Below are 19,711 nucleotides of genomic sequence, written 5' to 3'. Positions count from 1 at the left end.
AATGTGATTTTTCTCAAGCCTGGGTGTTCTGTGATGTAATTCACCACTGTAATTGGGCCTCCTGGCCTGTTGTGGTGCAAAAATAAATAAATAAATAAATAAATAAATAAATAATGCCTACTAAGTTACATAATACATTTTTAGTGTAAATTTTAAATCTGACAGAGTGATGTTTGTGTAATCTATATTTTTAAATTTTGTATTGTACATTGAAAAAGTCCTACGAAAAAAAGCATTTTTAACATTCGATGTTTTACTTATTGGTACATGAAACATGTGGTACCGTCTACAAATCCTGGTTGGCACATGTATTGTTATTAAACCAAGCAGCTCTGTACAGTCAACCATTCCTGTCATAATTTTGTAAAGCAGTAGTTGGTCCGCACACACTCTGCGGTAATGTAGAGAAATGATTCCATGGAAGGTGGAGGCAGTGAGAGTAGATACATAAGAAATACCGGTTTTGTATTTAAGGTACTTTATAAATTTGTTTTGAATATTTTCTATTCTACTTATATATATGGCGTTCGTGACACTATAAGAGAAATGCCGCCATAAGATGGAAAAATGCTATAAATTATTTATTTATTTAAACGCCATGTAGGCTTTTACATGTTGAACATATAAAAATAAAAATAAACATATATTTTACTCAAAAATAACAAAAAATAAAAATATATTAAGAAGAAAAAGAAAAAATAAATTTAAAAACGCATTTTACATATTATCAAATAATGTATAAGAAGAGAATGCATTTTTCCCGTAAGTTGTATTTATAAAAAAATCGTAAAATAAGAAAAGTGTTTGTTCATTATTTTTATATATTTCGGTATCAAAAAAGACTTGCTTTACTTGTATTTATTTTTTTTTAAAACTAACATATTTTATCGATATATTTAAGATTTTTTATATTTTTATGTAAACATTATTATTTTGTGTTACCAAAATGTTTAAAGAGAGAAATCCCTGCAAAAAAACTGCTTTTGCAGTTTGGCGGGAATTAAAAAAAATTGTTTAGAAGAATGCTTATGTGGAAAAAATTTCTTTAAAAAAAAAAAAAAAAAATTAAATAAAATAAAATATTGCTTTTTTGGAATATTGCGAAATGTTTCTAGTATTTGACCATTAAAAGTATAAATTTAAAAGATCGATACACGTTAAGTAAACATCCTTATCAAGTTCGTACAACAAAACATACCTTATAAATAACTGATAAGGACAAAATGTATTTTTAGAAAATGAAGAAAGTGCATTCATTTCATATCAGTTCTGATATTTCCAGACAAATTTACGTCTGCTCTCGTGTGTAAGACTAAACGTCGATTGATAGCGTTTCACTGAATTTCACAGAGCAGATCATTTTTTAAAACTCTTAATAGATCGGGTGTTCAGGCATGGGCAAAACGACGAGTGTTACGCGGTGTGTAAAACGGCCACATAACAGGTCATAATCCCTTTATATGCCCAGGCTTTAACTCTTAAAGGACTGTGGTAAATAATTCCTCAGCGCGCGGTGAAAAAGCATCGTGTTACCACAAGCAAAAGACGGAATATTCTAAAGCTCATTTTACAATTTTACAAAAAAAAAACATGGAGACGTACTGTTCTCTTCGCTCTAGTAACGAGAGAACCCTTTCAATACCCCTACGCCACTCTTATTTTTTGCATCTTCTTTCACAGTAGTAGCTGCCCGATTGTGGAATAATCTACCCACTAATGTTAGAGACGCCCTTTCTTTATTTACATTTAAGTCAAGATTGAAATGTCACAATCTAAATATTTAAATCATTCCTTTATCCATCATTTTTCCTTCCCATCCCCTCTTCTCTCTCCATAGAATAGTGTTATTTTTTATACTCGTAGTATGGTGTTAATTTTTTTTATATTTTTATTTTGTTAATCTTTGTTTTTAATTTTTGTATAATATTGTATGATTCAATATGTCCATGTATTTGTAATTTGCTCAAACTGAACGGTTTGGGTGGGTAGGAAAAAATTGCCTCAAAGCAATATGCCCGCCCTTATTTATTTATGCTTTTACAATGTTTGTATTTTTTGTTTTGTTTTTTTACATTTTACAAAATGTGAAACATGCCTAAGATTAGCTATTTAAGTTAACGTAATAATAACAATAAAAAAAACGTAATTAATCCAATTAACCTAATTATAATTAACATAAAAAACAATAAAAAACAAAAAAAAACATTAAAACATAACCAATTTATATAGACCAATTAAAAATAATTCATAAATCCGTGCGCAACCCACCTCCACTATACATTTCTTAATAGCAATTTTATATCGCGAGAACTTACTAATTGTCCTTATGGATAATGGAAGTAGATTGTACACTTTAATCGAGTCTTTGACCGAAGGCTGTATTTATTATTTTATTTTTTTGTAGCATCAGGGTGGAGTATCTAGTAACTCTTGTATTTGTAACGGAAGGTAGAGAATAATGTTTACGTGCGTATAGTAACAAAGTTTTTACATAAATTGTTATATAGATTTGACATTAAGATTTTCAAAAATACCGAGGGAGCTAGTTCTGTTATATATATATTATATATATTGTATATGTTTATAAAGTTTTGAATAAATAAATAAATAACAACCCGGAACCTTCCGTGTGTGAGTCAAGCTTCTTGACCACTACACTACGGAGGCCGCCGTGATATTTATTTTGGTGGTTACGTTTGAGAGTAAAAAAATCATAAAATTCATGCATAGTATAATAAGCATTCGGACTGAAAGGGTTAGGAGAATGCTTTTTTTTTATTTTTAAGACCTCCAGACAGTCCATGACATCTAAAAGTTAATACAATGTTTCAAATCCAACACATTGGATTGCAAAACTGCCATTTCGCAAGCTGTCTGCTAGGAACAGGGCACACAGTTGTTCAGAATGTTGCAACAACCCGCTCAAAATCGTACTTACTATCATCGTCATTTTCGCCTCCTAAGGAATGCAGAAATAAAACCTGTACCTTCAAGCTGAAAGGCTGGAAACACCGCATACGCTCATCAAACAGAAGGCGACTCAACTACTTAACTTTCAAAAAAGGTTTCAGCTCTTTAACTTCACAAACATCAACAGATGAAAGAATTGAAGGAATGTAGATGTTCAAATATAGGCAGAATGGTGAATGTTACACAGTGTGTAAAGTAGCCACTTAAACCAGCCATTGACAGGTCATAAGCCCTGTAGATGCCTAGACTTCTAAAACACCTTCTCTTAAATGTTCTTCATCTCTGTTGTAATATGTTAATATAAAAAGTTCCCCAGGGAGTTGAATCTAGTCCTTTTCTACAAAAATTTGGACAAACTCAAAATATTTACTTATAAATTAGTAGGTTTACGTTTTGACCCATTAGTTTCTTTGTAGACGTCGCTCAATACGCAACTCCTGATTCGAATTCAACTATGCCGTGTTGTGTCCTTTTAAAGTGCAGAAATACTGCTAGGATCTTAAAGAAACAGGATGCAATCACATTTCATGTGTAATTAGCAAATGAATGTGTATATAACAAATGTATTACTTAAAAATTGAATTATTTTTCCATCTGTCAGATTGTCGAAGAAACAAAATGAAAATTTCGTCAGTGTTGCCAGGATAGTAATTTTTTTTACCCTACTTGCTCATCTAATGAGAAAATTAATGAAAATTGTATCTCAGATTAAACAACTCTGTGGTGGACATTTGACCGACATTATCTTTAAAACATCAAATATTATTTAACATGATATAAAAATATCCGTTTTATGTAAAATAAAATTTGTTTTATTTTTTAAGTTATAAGTTAATTAATTTAATTACTCTTATTAAAAGACCCTTTTCTTATCTACTCTCTTGTGTCAATCAATATTTCCGAGTGCACGATAACATTTTAGAGAAATTAACAGATTGCTTTTTTTACCTCACATTTGTGTTATGATTTTTTTTACCATCAAGAAAACATTACCCGGCGACTTCACGAATGCACGCGGCGAAAGTAGGGCATAGTGGGGGAATTATTGTACCAAGTCCGATGTATTCAAATATGATTCTACACTCCTTCTGGACTATTCTTAATTCTATGGCTGGAAGTCCCATTTTTTTCAAAATTGAGTTATGAATGTCATTTTGTTCATATATTCAGATTCTATTCATGCTTAAAACATTGGAGTCCTCCGGTATACCACTACTAAAATAGCTTGTTCTAAAACACCAGTACACCAGTAGGGCAGTAATAACACTCTGCTGGTATTAAAGCAGTGGACACCAAATAAATTACACATTTTTTTTAACAAACCACCTCTGACGCAGCGAGGGATTTTGCTCAAGATTAAGTCTTATTGTCATAAGCAATCATACTTAACCATTTTTTTTATATATAAATTTATTACAAAAAATTAGTGTACATACTTAATAACAGAGAATCTATTTAAAACTAATTAATGTAAAATGAAAACGGAGTGTTCTCTGTTTATGATAGTCTCCATCTAACATGGCACAGCCTATTCTAAGATGGAGATTTTTTACCTTTAGAGCATAAGTAGTCCTATACTAATAAAACAATAAAATAAAAAAGAAAACCTAAAACTACTTAATTAAAAATGCGTAGCTAATCAAATGGAAGAAATTAAAAATGGTTATTATACAAATATAAATGATTCATATGTGCCAAGAATACGTGTTACTTAAACATAAATAATATAAACATATTACAAAAGAGATAAAGAACATTTAAGAGAAGGTAATATAGAAGTCTAGGAATCTACAGGGCTTATGACCTGTGAATGGCTGGTTTAAGTGACCACTTTACACACTGTGTAACATTCACCATTCTGCCCATATTTAAACATCTTCATTCCTTAAATTCTTTCATCTGTTGATGTTTGTGAAGTTAAAGAGCTGAAACCTTTATTTATGCGAGTGAGATTAATCTAATTGAATTATTTTACCTACATACTGGCAACGCCTGAAAATGTTATTTTAATATAAACAGCTCCCCAGGGAGTTGAATCCAGTCCTTGTCTACAAAAATTTGGACAAACTCAAAATATTGTTGTTAAATAATATAGTATAATTGAACGTAGTTATGAAGAAAGCACCCAGCCATAGAAAATTGAAACTGAGATAATAGCACTTCTGTGAAAACAGTGAATAATTAAATCTTCACAACAGTTGGAATGTTTTTGACTTTGACAGATGATAAACAATTAATTAATCAGTTTTTTTATATATTTCAAACAAGTATCTAATTACGTATTAAACCAGTTTTAGTAGTAGTTTTAAAGTGCCGTGAGATTTTTCTAGAGTTCTTTTAAAATCAACACCATTTTTAGAAGATGATTATTCCAGTTTTTTGGTTAAAAGCGGCCTGGCTGTTTTCAGCAAAACATAGAATCGAACTTATAATTAGAAATCAAACACTGATTTGAGTCTACTGAACACTTTATATTATTTTTACAAATATAAACACATAAAAATAAAAACTTCGTGACAATTGTTTCGCCTTATTAGGGCATTTTCAAATGAATGTGAAGATTATTTGGATTGAATGTCCTTATATAGTTATATAATTCAAGGTACTTAAGTAGAAAATAAAAATAATCTTATGAACTATAGCATGTACATTAATCATAATTGAGGGAAAAACCAATGGTAAAGAGTTAGGCTAAGTGTTTAATAGGTAATGGGAAATTTAGGTATTTATATTTGAATTTCGGGGAAAATATAACAAAGTAAGTATTTATTGACATACAAGTATGTATTGTGAGATAATTAATGAAGCCTTATAGTTTTGTATATTTAGATAATTGTTGTCACTATACTTTTACTTTTAATTGTTTTTTTTTTGTTTTACTTTTTAATTTACTTTTAATACTTTTAATTGTTGTCAATTCACAAAAAAGTCACGAAATTTTGTACTAAAAATATCTAAATGGGGACAAAGTTAATTAAATTTGGAGCAGCTACGATAAATAAACGAGTTTTGAACATAATTTTTTTTGGGCAATAAATTGAACTTGTCGTGTTGACTTTACGGGACAATTGATTGAAATACGCTCCGAGAGATATGGACTATCGATAAAATTGTTTAAATTTTGAAGAGGAAAGACAGATCAGAAATGCTTCTACGTTTCGTTAGGGAAGTCAAACTATGAAAGTTTTACAACTTCACCCGCTCACCAGAACAATTGACCAAATGTGACTTCCAGCGTTTCAGCTTTAAGTACAGAGATAACGGACGGCGAAATTTCCGGTGACAACCGTCGTCGAGTGGCGGTTCTGCGGTTAGCTGGGCCATATATGCATATATTATTTATTAGTAACAGACCGAAGTTTCGGATTTGGTCAGTTTCAGCCAGTAAAACGAGTTGCGGCCGCGGTTTCTGTTTCGGCCTAAAAAAATGGCAGAAAAGTGCGGTCTGTACTCGGGTGCCTCTTTTGGCTCGTGCTGCGACTACGCGACCTGTGACCTGAGACCTTTAATTAGTTTCGGCTTTTGGCCGATGAGTTTCATAACCCGCATAACCAATGTACCAACAAGTAAAACACCGTATGTTAAAAATGCTTTTTTCGTAGGACTTTTTCAGTGTAAAATACAAAATTTAAAGATATAGATTACACAAAAATCAATCTTTCAGATTTGAAATTTACACTTAAAATGCATTATGTAACTTAGTAGACATATTACAACAGAGATGAAGTAAATTTAAGAGAAGGTAATTTAGAAGTCTAGGGTTCTACAGGGCTTATGACCCAGGGAGTTGAATCCAGTCCTTGTCTGCAAAAATTTGGACAAACTCAAAATATTGATAAATCCACCTGGTTCATGAAGAAGTATAAAAATTGAAAAAATAACATTTTCATGCGTTGCCTAGTGTGTAAGTGAAATAATTCAATTAGATGAATCTCGCCCGCATAAATAAAGGTTTCAGGTCTCTAACTTCACAAACATCAACAGATGAAAGAATTGAAGGAATATAGATGTTCAAATGTGGGCAGAACGGTGAATGTTACGCAGTGTGTATATTAGGTAGGGTACAGCTAGATTAAATTATTTTATTTATTTTATTTGGGAAATCAACTGTTCTACATACATATTTATAGTAAACAAACAGATATAGTGTATAAACTCAGAACTAATAACAGATTTCCACAAAGTATACAAAGTAAGTAAAGAAAATATATTACATATTAAATAAATACATATAAGTTTGTACAAATAAAAATGTTATTTTCACGAACTCGTAAATATTTTTCAATAATCAAAGATTTTTTATTTATTTTTAAGAACGTTAAGTTATTGTAAATTGGGCGGGATTAGGACAAGGATGCATGAAGATAGGATAAGGAGGGGAAGGGAGATGTAGACATATTTATTATTATAATGTCTACTAAGTTATCAACAATATTTTGAGTTTGTCCATATTTTCGACTGGGACAATTCAACTCCCTGGGAAGCTGCTTTTATTAACATTTTACAACAGAGATGAAGTACATTTAAGAGAAGGTAATTTAGAAGTCTAGGCATCTACAGGGCTTATGACCTGTCAATGGCTGGTTTAAGTGGCCACTTTACACATTGTGTAACATTCACCATTCTGCCTATATTTGAACATCTATGGCCCTTCAATTCTTTCATCTGTTGATGTGCTGAAACCTTAATTTATGCGGGTGAGATTCATCTTATTGAATTATTTCACCTACATACATACTAGGCAACGCCTGAAAATGTTATTTTTTCAATTTCTTTACTTCTTCATGGACCAATGTTCTTCGTCTCTGTTGTAATATGTTAATATAAACAGCTCCCCAGGGAGTTGAATCCAGTCCTTGTCTACAAAAATTTGGACAAACTCAAAATATTGTTATTAAATATGAATTGTGAATGAATTGGATATTTTTATTTATTTATTAAAATTTTTGTACATAATGTAAATGTACATTGGCGGGCCGGTTGCCAAACGGCAATTTCTTTCAACCAACCAATAAAATAAAATTTTAACTTTTATAGTTCAATTCAAAAGATAATTAAGATATAAAAATTAAAGAAAAAGGAAAAAGAAGAACGAGGAAAATATGAGAGATTAAGGAAGAGAAATGAGATGTTTCTTCAGACGGGAAAGTGGCTACATAACCACCCAATGACAGATCATAAGCTCTGTAAATGCCTAGACGTATATATTTACTTCTCAAAAGTGTTCTTTATCTCTGTTGTAATATATTGATATTAACAACTCCCTACAGGGTTCAATCCAGTTCTTGTCTACAAGAATTCGGACAAACTTAAAACATTGTCAATTCAATTCATTTATTTAAAATAACATATTCGTTACGAACTTCAATTAAAGACGTACATGTAATAAAAAGAGAAAAATATATTAAGAGACTCTTGTCAAAATAGCAGGAGAATCCTGTTTCGGAAAACCCCTTCGGATACATGGAACAGATCAACATCCAGAGCGATGTTGTTCAGCATAGCGGTAGACCTTCAAACGGCAGTGTGGTCCTGTATATCGGAATATGAAACAATCTATGCTGACGCTGACTTAGGTAATCATCAGGAACATACAAACCAATGCTCATCATAATCTCGGAATTATCGACCATACATCTGCTGTTTTCGGACGTAATCTCATTATCTGGCATTTTTAAATTTATTTATTTATTTATTTAGTTAGTATTTCACAATTTTAAAATGTACAGAGTTTATTTGTTTCAGGTCCCGACTAGCTAGGAAATTCCTGTGTTTAGGAAGGACCTTATTTTTTTTCATGTGTTTTTTTTTATTTTTAATTTCATTAAATGATGCTTAATAAATTCAAAGAATAATAATAACATTAGAAAAAATCAATATAAATATAAATTAGAAAACATTCAAGTAATGATAATAAAAATTGAATCATAAAAATAGATTAGAAAATATGCCATTAATAGTAAATAAATGAGACACAATTATTATAAATTATAAAACATACCGATAATAATAAAAATTGAACCACAAATACACATTATAATATATAAAATGAGTAATTAAGAAATTAAACAAAAATATAAATTGGAAAACATACCGATAACAATAAAAATTGAAGAACAAAAATAAATTACAGAATATACCATTTATATTTTTTTTTTTTTAAATAAGATACGGTTAAAATACTAGTATTAAAAAGAAAAAAAAACATATGTAAATGAATAAACATAAAAAGTAAAAATGAAATATACATAAAAACAATAAGAGATTTTTTTCAATTAAAAGCAACGCAATTTTTAGTCATGAAAATAATTACAGGATATAAAAAGGTCTACCCCTAATCCACTTGCTCACCTTCTTCTTATAAACATTGTAACTGACAGACGTCTTTATGTCAGGGTCCAACATGTTAAATATTAAGTTGTAGTTTATTGGCGGACCACCACTGAAACAATTTATCTAAATTACGTATAGTACAGTGTACATATTGTATCATATTGTTTAAAGTCTCGTTAAATCAGGAACGTCCAGTGTGTCATTCGCCATTTTATACAAATTGATTGTTTCATTAAGAATTCATCGCGTAGAAAGGGATGACAGGTTAAAATGGTTACGTCAAAAGTTATAGTCAATCTGTTCAGCAAGAAAATTAAGTTTAAAGTGCCAACTCTGAATTACTTGATAAGTTAGAACGATTGCAGAATATTTGTATATGTTATATCTTTGATATTGATCCCATCTCTGTTGCAATCAATTTCATTTTGTGTTCACAACCATGTCACCAGAAGTCAAAATTTGCTATTTATAAAATCTTCTAAGAGCAACTTTGGTTTTTATGCCCCAATGTCCAGAATGTGTAGATTGGTCAATTCATCACACGACTTGGAATTCTTTGGGATAGATCTTCCGGCTTTTCGTAGATCTCTTTACGACTAAACAGTGCGGGATGAAATTGGATTGGCATGGTTTACCTAGAAGTCTTATGTCTTTCGTTTTTATGAATATGTTGTATATCATTATTGTTTTGCCCTTGTTATTCTTTGCTACATATATTTTTATTCTTTTTGTTCAGTTTCTTGCATTTATGTTTCTTCGTGTAACTGTGGTAATTGGCTTATGCCGTATTTAAAATAAATAAATATTCGCAAATTCGACCACATAACCGAATATCGCACGCAACTACACTGACTCAGTATCGGGCATAGAAGAAACATTCACATTGTATCACTTCTTCACAATATTTTGAATAATCCCAATTCGCCTGTTTATCTGAGAAAGCTCTTCCAGCCTCTATCATAACACGGACTCTCTCTTCGTTCTAGTAACGAGAGAACCCTTTTAATACCCATTCATCGCTCTAATTTTCTCGCCTCCTCTTTCACAGTAGTAGCTGTTCGACTGTAAAATAAAATACTCACTAATGTTAGAAACGCCCCTTTTTTATTTACATTTAAGTCAAGATTGAAATGTCACTACCTAAATATTTAAATTGTTCCTTTATTTATTTTATTTTATTTTATTTTATTCAGAAAACATAGAGTCATACAAAATAAGTGTTAAAAACAACAATTTTTTACTGTAAAAAGACCAATGAAGTTTTCATAAATTAAAAAATACAAACATTAAATGTGACAAAAAATAAAAAATAAATAAGAATTTTAAGTGAGAAAAGAATAATTGTTGACATTTGCGTTTTCCATGGAGGTAATAAATTAAAATAAATAAAAATACCGAATGTACACTCCGAGCCATCCACGCACACACATGAACGCACATATAAAACATACACAAACATATACATTACGTGCGGCACATATACATAGCATAAACCACTCAAGATGCACATTCAGCAACTATCCCAAATAATCGACCCCATGAAGAAATTTTCTCTACAAATGCAACGTGCAGTTGGAAATATCTACATCAATACTGAGTCCGTTATAATTTCTACAGGTACGTCTAATGAATGAATTCGAGGTATAATTGTTTTTACAAGTTGGTACATAAAAAAGGGAATTTAATCTAGTATAGCGAAGAGAACAACGGAAACCAATATTTTGTAAAATATTATTTTTGTATTTATCCTTCATTCTTTCCCATCCTCTTTCCTCTCTTCATAGTAAAGTGTTATTTTTTTATATATTTTTACTCTTTTAATCTCTGTTTTTAATTTTTGTATAAAATTGTAAGATATATCCATGTATTTGTAATTTTTTCAAACTGAACGTTTTGGGTAGGAAGGAAAAAATTGGCTTAAGGCAATATGCCCACCCTTATATGTATAAAAAATGTATACGTATATAAAGTGTCAAATAAATTAAATGAACCCAAAAAATATATTTTGAACTTTTTCCAATTTCACGACATGGAAGTTATAAAATGGTGCCCATATTCTTGAGTTATACATATTCTGAGTTACCACTAACTAAGTAAAAGAAGAAAAAAATGTTCGTCTGAAGTTTTGCGGTAAGTAATGTGCCCACGTACGATTGTGAACTGTAAACTTCGCACTGATTTCAGACCGCTATGTACCACAATTCGCATTATACCATACCCGCACGGCTGTATAATACTAGAGTTTTCCATCACAAAGCAACAAGGACACCTGCGAATCTCCTACCCAGACTGAATGCAAAACGCAAAATAAACACAGACGAAAAAAAATTGGGCCATGCGCCGTTACGACACCGCCCGCCTCGGCGATCAATGGTCACATTCGCATCGCGCGCGCGGTGCTCCGCCGGCAGGGGGGCGCGATGGGAGCGTTACCGGCGGCTGGCTAGACACAGTCTAGACGAGACGAGGGTCGACGAACTGCTTTCAATCGGCGATTTCCCAACTGTCTACAACGTAATATTTTATTTTTTAAATAAATCGAGATTCTCAATACGTGGGATTGATTTTGTATTGTTGTTCAGTAATTTTATTTTTACATCAAAAATTAAATGTTGCTACCCCATGAATCACATAACCATCATAAATTATTTTCTTACAGTATATGTTACTCATACTAAAAAACATTTTTATTTCAATAAACAAATTTTTCTTTAAAAAAAAATCTACTTTTTACACCACGATACTTATTAAATTGAATAACATACCACAACAGAGATGAAGAACATTTAAGAGAAGGTAATATAGAAGTCCAGGCATCTACAGGGCCTATGACCTGTCAATGGCTGGTTTAAGTGGTCACTTTACACACTGTGTAACATTCACCAATCTGCCTATATTTGAACATCTATATTCCTTTAATTCCTTCATCTGTCGATGTTTGTGAAGTTAAAGAGCTGAAACCTTTATTTTCTTCTTTCTTTGACTTCACAAACATCAACAGATGAAGGAATTGATGGAATATAGATGTTCAAATATAGGCAGATTGGTGAATATTACACAGTGTGTAAAGTGGCCACTTAAACCAGCCATTGACAGGTCATAGGCCTTGTAGATGCCTGGACTTCTATATTACCTTCTCTTAAATGTTCTTCATCTCTGTTGTGGTATGTTGATGTAAGCGACTCCCCGGGGAGTTGAATCCAGTCCTTGTCTACAGGGGTTTGGACAAACTCAAAATATTGTTTATTAAATTGAGCTCTACAGATTTCATTGCCTCTTTCACGGTGAGTTTGTAAAATTATATTAAGGGCCTATGTCGGATATTGTCATTCTTCCATGACCACAAAAACTGTGTTTGCTTCCAATAAATTCAGTTATTCGTTTTTATTTATTATTTATGCATTTACTTACGAATTTATTCGGTCCTTATTAATATTCTTTGTTAATACATTTAATTTATTTAAAAAACATGTATTAACAAAGGTTAATACGTTTCTTTTTTTTGTTTAAGGAATAACCCGCTAAGCCTCTATTTAGAGGCTTGTCAGCAGGTGGGATAGAGGGGATATGGAAGGAAGTAATGAAAAATACAACACAACACCCAGACCATTTGAGAAAAAATCTTTTTTGGATTTTTTTCTTGCAACTGGCGGTAATCGACGACCAGTGACGCCAGTTTCACAGTTGGCCATCTAACTAACTGAGCCACGGCAGAACATAAAGGTACTATAGATATAAAATAAAACGAATGAAAATTAAAGTTAGGATAAGGAAATTAAATAATAATTACTACCTCAAGACAAAATCTGGTATATCTTAGTGATTGTTTCAATCTAGAAAGACCTACACCAAAAAACTTCAGATTTCGCCTCGAGTTTACAATGCGACTCAATTGGGACATTGGTGCATTCAAGCTATAGTTTCCATTGTGCTGATCAAGGAACAGCACGTTATTATTTCGCCACCGGCGGGTCGGAACATTAAATCCAGCTTATTTCAGTAACGATGGTACATCAATTAAGCCATTTAGTCAATTAAACATGAATATGCAGTCAATGCATTTCTGCGTTTCCCCTCTCATGGCCAATCATCCATGCTACTTTTCTTAACTGATGATATTGCACCGATTCAACGTGATTTATGCGGCCTACACAGAAGGAAACCAGATCACGAAGGCATATACTTAAAGAGAATGAACAAGTGAGCAATAGAGTGCTTTAACTGTTGACATACTAGTAAAGTCACTGGATGTTCTGCTAACAACACCTAAGAGTTTTAGGGACTTATCGATCATGGTATCAATCTGCTCATTAAAGAACATTTAAGTTTGTAAGTGAAAATTCTTGATGGAAGTTCATTGTAATTTATTATATAAATAAAACACGAGTGATACTTTAATCCACAAATTTGGAATATCCAGTGACCGGTTTCATCGCTTTCGCGACATCTTCGAGACTGGTATATTTATTAAAAAGTTAAATGTATTTATACAGAACAGAGGTAAGGATACATAATTTAAAGTTATATGTAAGTAAATTAAATAAAGTTATTTTTATCTTAAGGATCATTATCGACAAATTTTCTATGGGTTAACTAATGAATGGATATAATGTTATTTTAATGAGTTCCTTCAAATTAAAAAATAATGTAAAAATAATTCATATTGCACCCAAAGGCCATAAACTTGACAAATTAGAAATTCTCGAAATTAATAGATTAAAAAATAAACCTGACGTAGAATTACTTAATGAACAGATAACACATGTGCATTCCCCATTACTTTACCCATTGTAATATAATTTTACTAATGACTTTTTACCCTTTGTTTTTCAGAAATCATTATTTACAAAACCACACTCACGAAGGATGGGACACCAACAATAAAATAAAATACTTAATTTAAATTTATTTCAACAGAGAGGGAAAAAGTTTTCGAGAAGGGAATATGGAAGTCTAGGCATTTACAGGGCTTATGACCTGTCATTGGCTGGTTTAAGTGGCCACTTTACACACTGTGTAACATTCACCATTCTGCCCATGTTTGAACATCCACATTTCCTCAACTCTTCCATCTGTTGACTTTTGTGAAGTAAAAGAGCTGAAACCTTTATCACGTGGGTGAGATTCATCCGGCTGAACCAAATCACCTACTAGGCAACGCCTGGAAACAATTTTCCAATTTTTATACTTCTTCTTTTACCAGGTAGTAATTCAACAATGTTTGATTATGTCCAAATGCTTGCAGACTGGCTGGATTTCATCCCTAGGGAGTTGTTCATATTTAAATTTATTTCAACAGAGAGGGAAAAAGTTTTCGAGAAGGGAATATGGAAGTCTAGGCATTTACAGGGCTTATGACCTGTCATTGGCTGGTTTAAGTGGCCACTTTACACACTGTGTAACATTCACCATTCTGCCCATGTTTGAACATCCACATTTCCTCAACTCTTCCATCTGTTGACTTTTGTGAAGTAAAAGAGCTGAAACCTTTATCACACAGTGTGTAAAGTGGCCACTTAAACCAGCCAATGACAGGTCATAAGCCCTGTAAATGCCTAGACTTCCATATTCCCTTCTCGAAAACTTTTTCCCTCTCTGTTGAAATAAATTTAAATATGAACAACTCCCTAGGGATGAAATCCAGCCAGTCTGCAAGCATTTGGACATAATCAAACATTGTTAAAATACTTAAACTCATTAAAATAACATTATATCCATTCATTAGTTAACCCATAGAAAATTTGTCGATAATGATCCTTAAGATAAAAATAACTTTATTTAATTTACTTAAATATAACTTTGAATTATGTATCCTTACCTCTGTTCTGTATAAATACATTTAACTTTTTAATAAAGATACCAGTCTCGAAGATGTCGCGAAAGCGATGAAACCGGTCACTGGATATTCCAAATTTGTGGATTAAAGTATCACTCGTGTTTTATTTATATAATAAAATGCTCATTAAAGGTTAGTTTACTGTCCATGATAACTCCTTGTAAAAATATTTTTCACTATTGTATTTAAATGAAATGTTTAAGTTTGCAAAACCACATTGGTTTTTATGCCCCAATGTCCAGAATGTGTAGATTAGTCAATTCATCACACGACTTGGAATTCTTTAGATCTTCCGGCTTTTCGTAGATCTCTTCGTGACTAAACAGTGTGGTATCAAGTTGGATTAGCTCAAAATCTTAGGTATTTCGTTTTTATGAATATATTGTATACAATTATTGTTTTGCCCTTGTTTGTCTTTGCTAAATAGTTTTATGTAATTTTTGTTCAGTTTCTAGCATTCATGTTTTTTCATGTAACTGTTGTAATTGGCTTAGGCCGTATATATAATAAATAAATAAATAAATTACATAAAAAAAACTGTAATGACTTTGTGGTGGATTGTAAGGATCTTAAGAGGAAACGTGGTCTCGCTTTTCTTCAAACAAATGTATTCACGTATTCTCTCCCTGGATTATGGCACTGGAGCAATGATTTTTTTACACACTATAGATATTTATCATTTGCGTGATCAACTAGGTTTTTTTGTTAATAAATTGTTTATTATGGGAAACTAGCACCATCCAAAAGCCGTCGTCAGACGTACGGTATACAAATATCATAACTATTTTTGGAAAACTCAAATGGAACCTACACAGATTTTTTTATTCTGATTCTCTTTCTAAGAAAAATCATAATATTGGTGTTTTTTTAGGAAATATTTGCGTTCTTCTGATTCACTCAAATATTTTAATTTTGGGGGCTATTTTCAACGAGTTGTAAATAACTCACAGTCAGAAAATGGGGACGAGTTATGGTAGAGCAAAGTGTGAACCTTGGATCTCCGATACATGAGTCCGCGACACTAGCTACGGGACCACAACCCGGTTCAGTTTATGCGGAAAACGAAACAACGAAACGAAGATTTTAGTTCGGCGTAATGAGTGCGACGTTCGTTTGTCTTTAACGCACATTTGCGAGAGAGTGACAGAAAAACAGTGTTCAAATACGGATTCAAAAAATATGCCTCGCACCGCATATCCTCCTAAATATTGTCAATTGATGCGCCAACCACTAGACAACCGGGCGGACTTATCTCCTCTCGATTTCCTTCTTCAGGATTTTAACCTATGAGTAACCATCGAGTCTAAAACACTCGTCTAAGATTCTGGTTCAATACTATATACAGAACCGCCTGGACACAGCAACTATGAAATACTTAACGGAATCATTATTTTCAATTTATTGAACGGCAAAAACAAGATAGGAGTGTTGTATTTCGGTGGATTGGACATGCAGAGCGAATGGACAGTGAAAGAACAACTAAAAGGGTTTATAATGCAAATCTTAATGGATCGCGAAAAAGACTAAGAAAAACGTGGTATGACCATTTTACACACTACTTTAATAGTATTTATCATACTTTTTATCCAAGCTACGACTTTGACAAATACCTGCAAACTTATTCAAAATTATAATAAGCTATTTTACAAATCGAAACGTTGCGTATCCCGAAGGTAGTACACGTTTATCACGTAAGAATTCATGTGGCTGTCCTCAAGGCTCTGTTTTGGGACCACTTTTGTGGAATGTATTGTTCGATGATTTTCTCGAACTTCCCTTCCTTCATCATGTATGATTCAGTACTTTAGTACTCAGTTGTTTTTTTTATTAACTTTTTATCATGAACACTGAACTTGACTACTCTGCTCGATGTTTACATTTTATTTAAATAATTGTAAGTTTCTAAAATTCCATGCGCTTTGTAACTGCAAAGCGTTTGTTACTCCAATTTTCGTGTGAAAATATCAGAAACTATCAAATATTTTTTTGGTTTTTTATTATTAAATTTCATAAGAGGTATATGTTTTTAAAAAAATCTATATATTTCTACTTTTACACATCTAGTCAATGTTATCACTGTAACTCTCCAAAAAAATAGACTAACTCTTGTGCTTGGAAGTGACTTACACTGTTGTAGTTGTTTATTTATAAGAGTTTATATAATTTTAAATTTTAAATACGAGTACATGAGAAAGAAAAAAAAACATAGGATATATAAAGAAAAATCATAAAACAATAATATATTCATAATAATTAAAATTTAATTTGTAGTTTTTACACGTGTTCAAAAAATTTCTTTAGATTTAAATTTATTTATTGATATGTTATTTTGAATAGTTTTTAGTTCGTTGGGAAGATTATTGTAATTTTTTACACCTTTAAAGACAAAGCTTTTTTGACCATGACTTGTGTGGAATTTAGGAATTTGAATACTTAAAATTCATCATCATTAGGGTCTAGAACTCCAATCATCGTCCATGCACTCTGTAGCTCTTATCTGTTATCTTGTATTATATTCTATCGTAATTGGAAACGAGGAACTAGAATCCTAAGCGTCCATGCGCTATGTAGCTGCAAGACGAGTTGTGATACCAATTGTACAGCACCAGTGAGTTTTTTTTTTAAATGACGCTTTGTAAATTATCCATAATGATAATAATAATCTTTATTGGGCATTAAGAAAAAAAAACACACTTACATGAGTACAATATGCTATGTTTTTTATGTATTTTTTATTTTTATATATACTTGGACCCCTGTATTTAGAAGCCTTACGTGTCATGTACAAGGCTAAAAAAATCGTTTTCGTTTGTCTTGGAAATGGGATGTTCGATCACTGATTTTGGTTTATTACCTTTATGAGTCCAATCACCATTGTTGCAAAGTTCAAGAACAATGTGCTATGTATATTTCTAATTTATTTTGTTTTGCACTCGCAGGCAGCACACCAAGAAGCGACCGCAAGGTGATGCACGGACACTCACACTCATATTCACCCGAATGACAGCGGACCACCCCGCTATTACCGCTCACTATACCTCTCACAAGTACATAATCATTGACACATAACTGCATTAAAAAAATGATGCATGATTAAAACATTATGCTTTATGGGTATTGCGCCTTGTCCAAGAGCCACATCGCCACAACTCTTGAAAACCACTGTAGTGTATAATGAGCAAAGTTTGAAGATAGACATGTCAAAAGTCAGAATAATCGACGTGCATGCATGAGGAGATGTATGAATGTAGAGGAAGCGAAGTACCTGAGGAAAAATAATGCCTTCTTACCTTATTTAAACAGCGGTATTCCTATAGCTCTAATAAAATGCGAAATCCCAATTAAGACATCTTCAGAGATTCCGTTACATGCATTTCTTTCTGAAACAATAGCAAAAAATATATAATTAGTACAATGGCGGACTGTTTTCATGTGATGTGTTACTTAAGTGGACATGTTGTGGTAGAGAATTTTGATGAAAGGGTATTTGAACTTTCTTTTTTTATCACTCTTCTGCAAATGTCTTCCCGATACCGTCCAAAAAAGACAACTCCACGTCGGACTGATTTTGCCTTAAAATGAACAATATCCACGTTTCATCTTCCCGATTTCCACACATCAAAACTGAATCGATTTTGTTTCTTTTAATGAAATTTTCATGGTCATGTCATACCATATACATGTGCTATAAGCTTCATAATTTAAAAAGAATTGGCCCACGCTCAGACGCTGTAGTCTTTGTGGGAATTTTTTCTAATTCGTGTTAAAGCTTAATTTTAAGATGTATTTTTCTAAAAAGTATTTTTGTAATTATATTCCTATAGTATAAATTAATATATGTATGGAAAAATAAACAAATAAAAAACCTAATAAGAATAAACTAAAAAAAATTGATTTACAGATTGGCTTAAAAGTACTTTTAAAAATATATTATGAAGTAGATTTACAGATTGGCTTAAAAGAACTATTAAAAATATATTATTTATTTATTTATTTGACGGACTTATGCAGTCCCTTCTAACGATGATAAATACAATTTCCTATAATTAATACCGGCACTAATAAAATAAAATATAAGTAAATAAAATTCAAGCTAGGACAAAAAAAAAATTACTACCTCAAGACAACATCCGGTCTATCTTAGTGAATTTTTAAAACTATAAAGACTTACACCAAAAAGGTCCAAATCTTGTCTCGAGTTTACAATACGACACAATCGGGACATTGGTGCATGCGAGCCATAGTTTGTGCTGTGTTGATCGAGGAACAGCACATTATTATTTCGCAACTAGCGGATCGGAACATTGAATGCCACCTGTTCCAGTAACGATGGTACATCAATTAAGCCATTCAGTAAATTAAACATAAATATGGAGTCAATGTTATTTCTACGTTTTTGTAGACTTGAGATTTTTAACATTGACTCCATTTCTCCGTAAGTGTAGTCTCCCATCTCGAGGCCAATCATCCATGCTACTTTTCTTAGCAAACGATGATGCACCGATGCGATATGAAGTATCCGGCCTACGTAGAAGGGAGACCAGATCACGGATGCATATTCTAAAAGAGGAC

General features: G+C 32.0%; 1 protein-coding gene across 1 annotated transcript in view; it reads right to left on the bottom strand.

Annotated features, from left to right (window-relative positions):
- Positions 1-19,711, bottom strand: part of LOC148277538 (uncharacterized) — a gene marked incomplete at its 5' end in the record, with an annotated part of 122,801 nt that overhangs the window by 29,971 nt on the left and 73,119 nt on the right. The window contains one exon of the mRNA XM_088232752.1: positions 18,430-18,519. Coding sequence (XP_088088878.1) covers positions 18,481-18,519 — 39 coding nt within the window. The remainder of the gene's footprint in view (positions 1-18,429; positions 18,520-19,711) is intronic.

The sequence above is a fragment of the Micrasema longulum genome, unplaced genomic scaffold (genome assembly GCF_059751315.1).
Source record: "Micrasema longulum isolate JH-2025_06_02 unplaced genomic scaffold, ASM5975131v1 h1tg001016l, whole genome shotgun sequence".
NCBI lineage: Eukaryota > Metazoa > Arthropoda > Insecta > Trichoptera > Brachycentridae > Micrasema > Micrasema longulum.
Note: the sequence above shows the minus strand (reverse complement) of the source record. Positions and strands in the feature narration are given on the sequence as shown.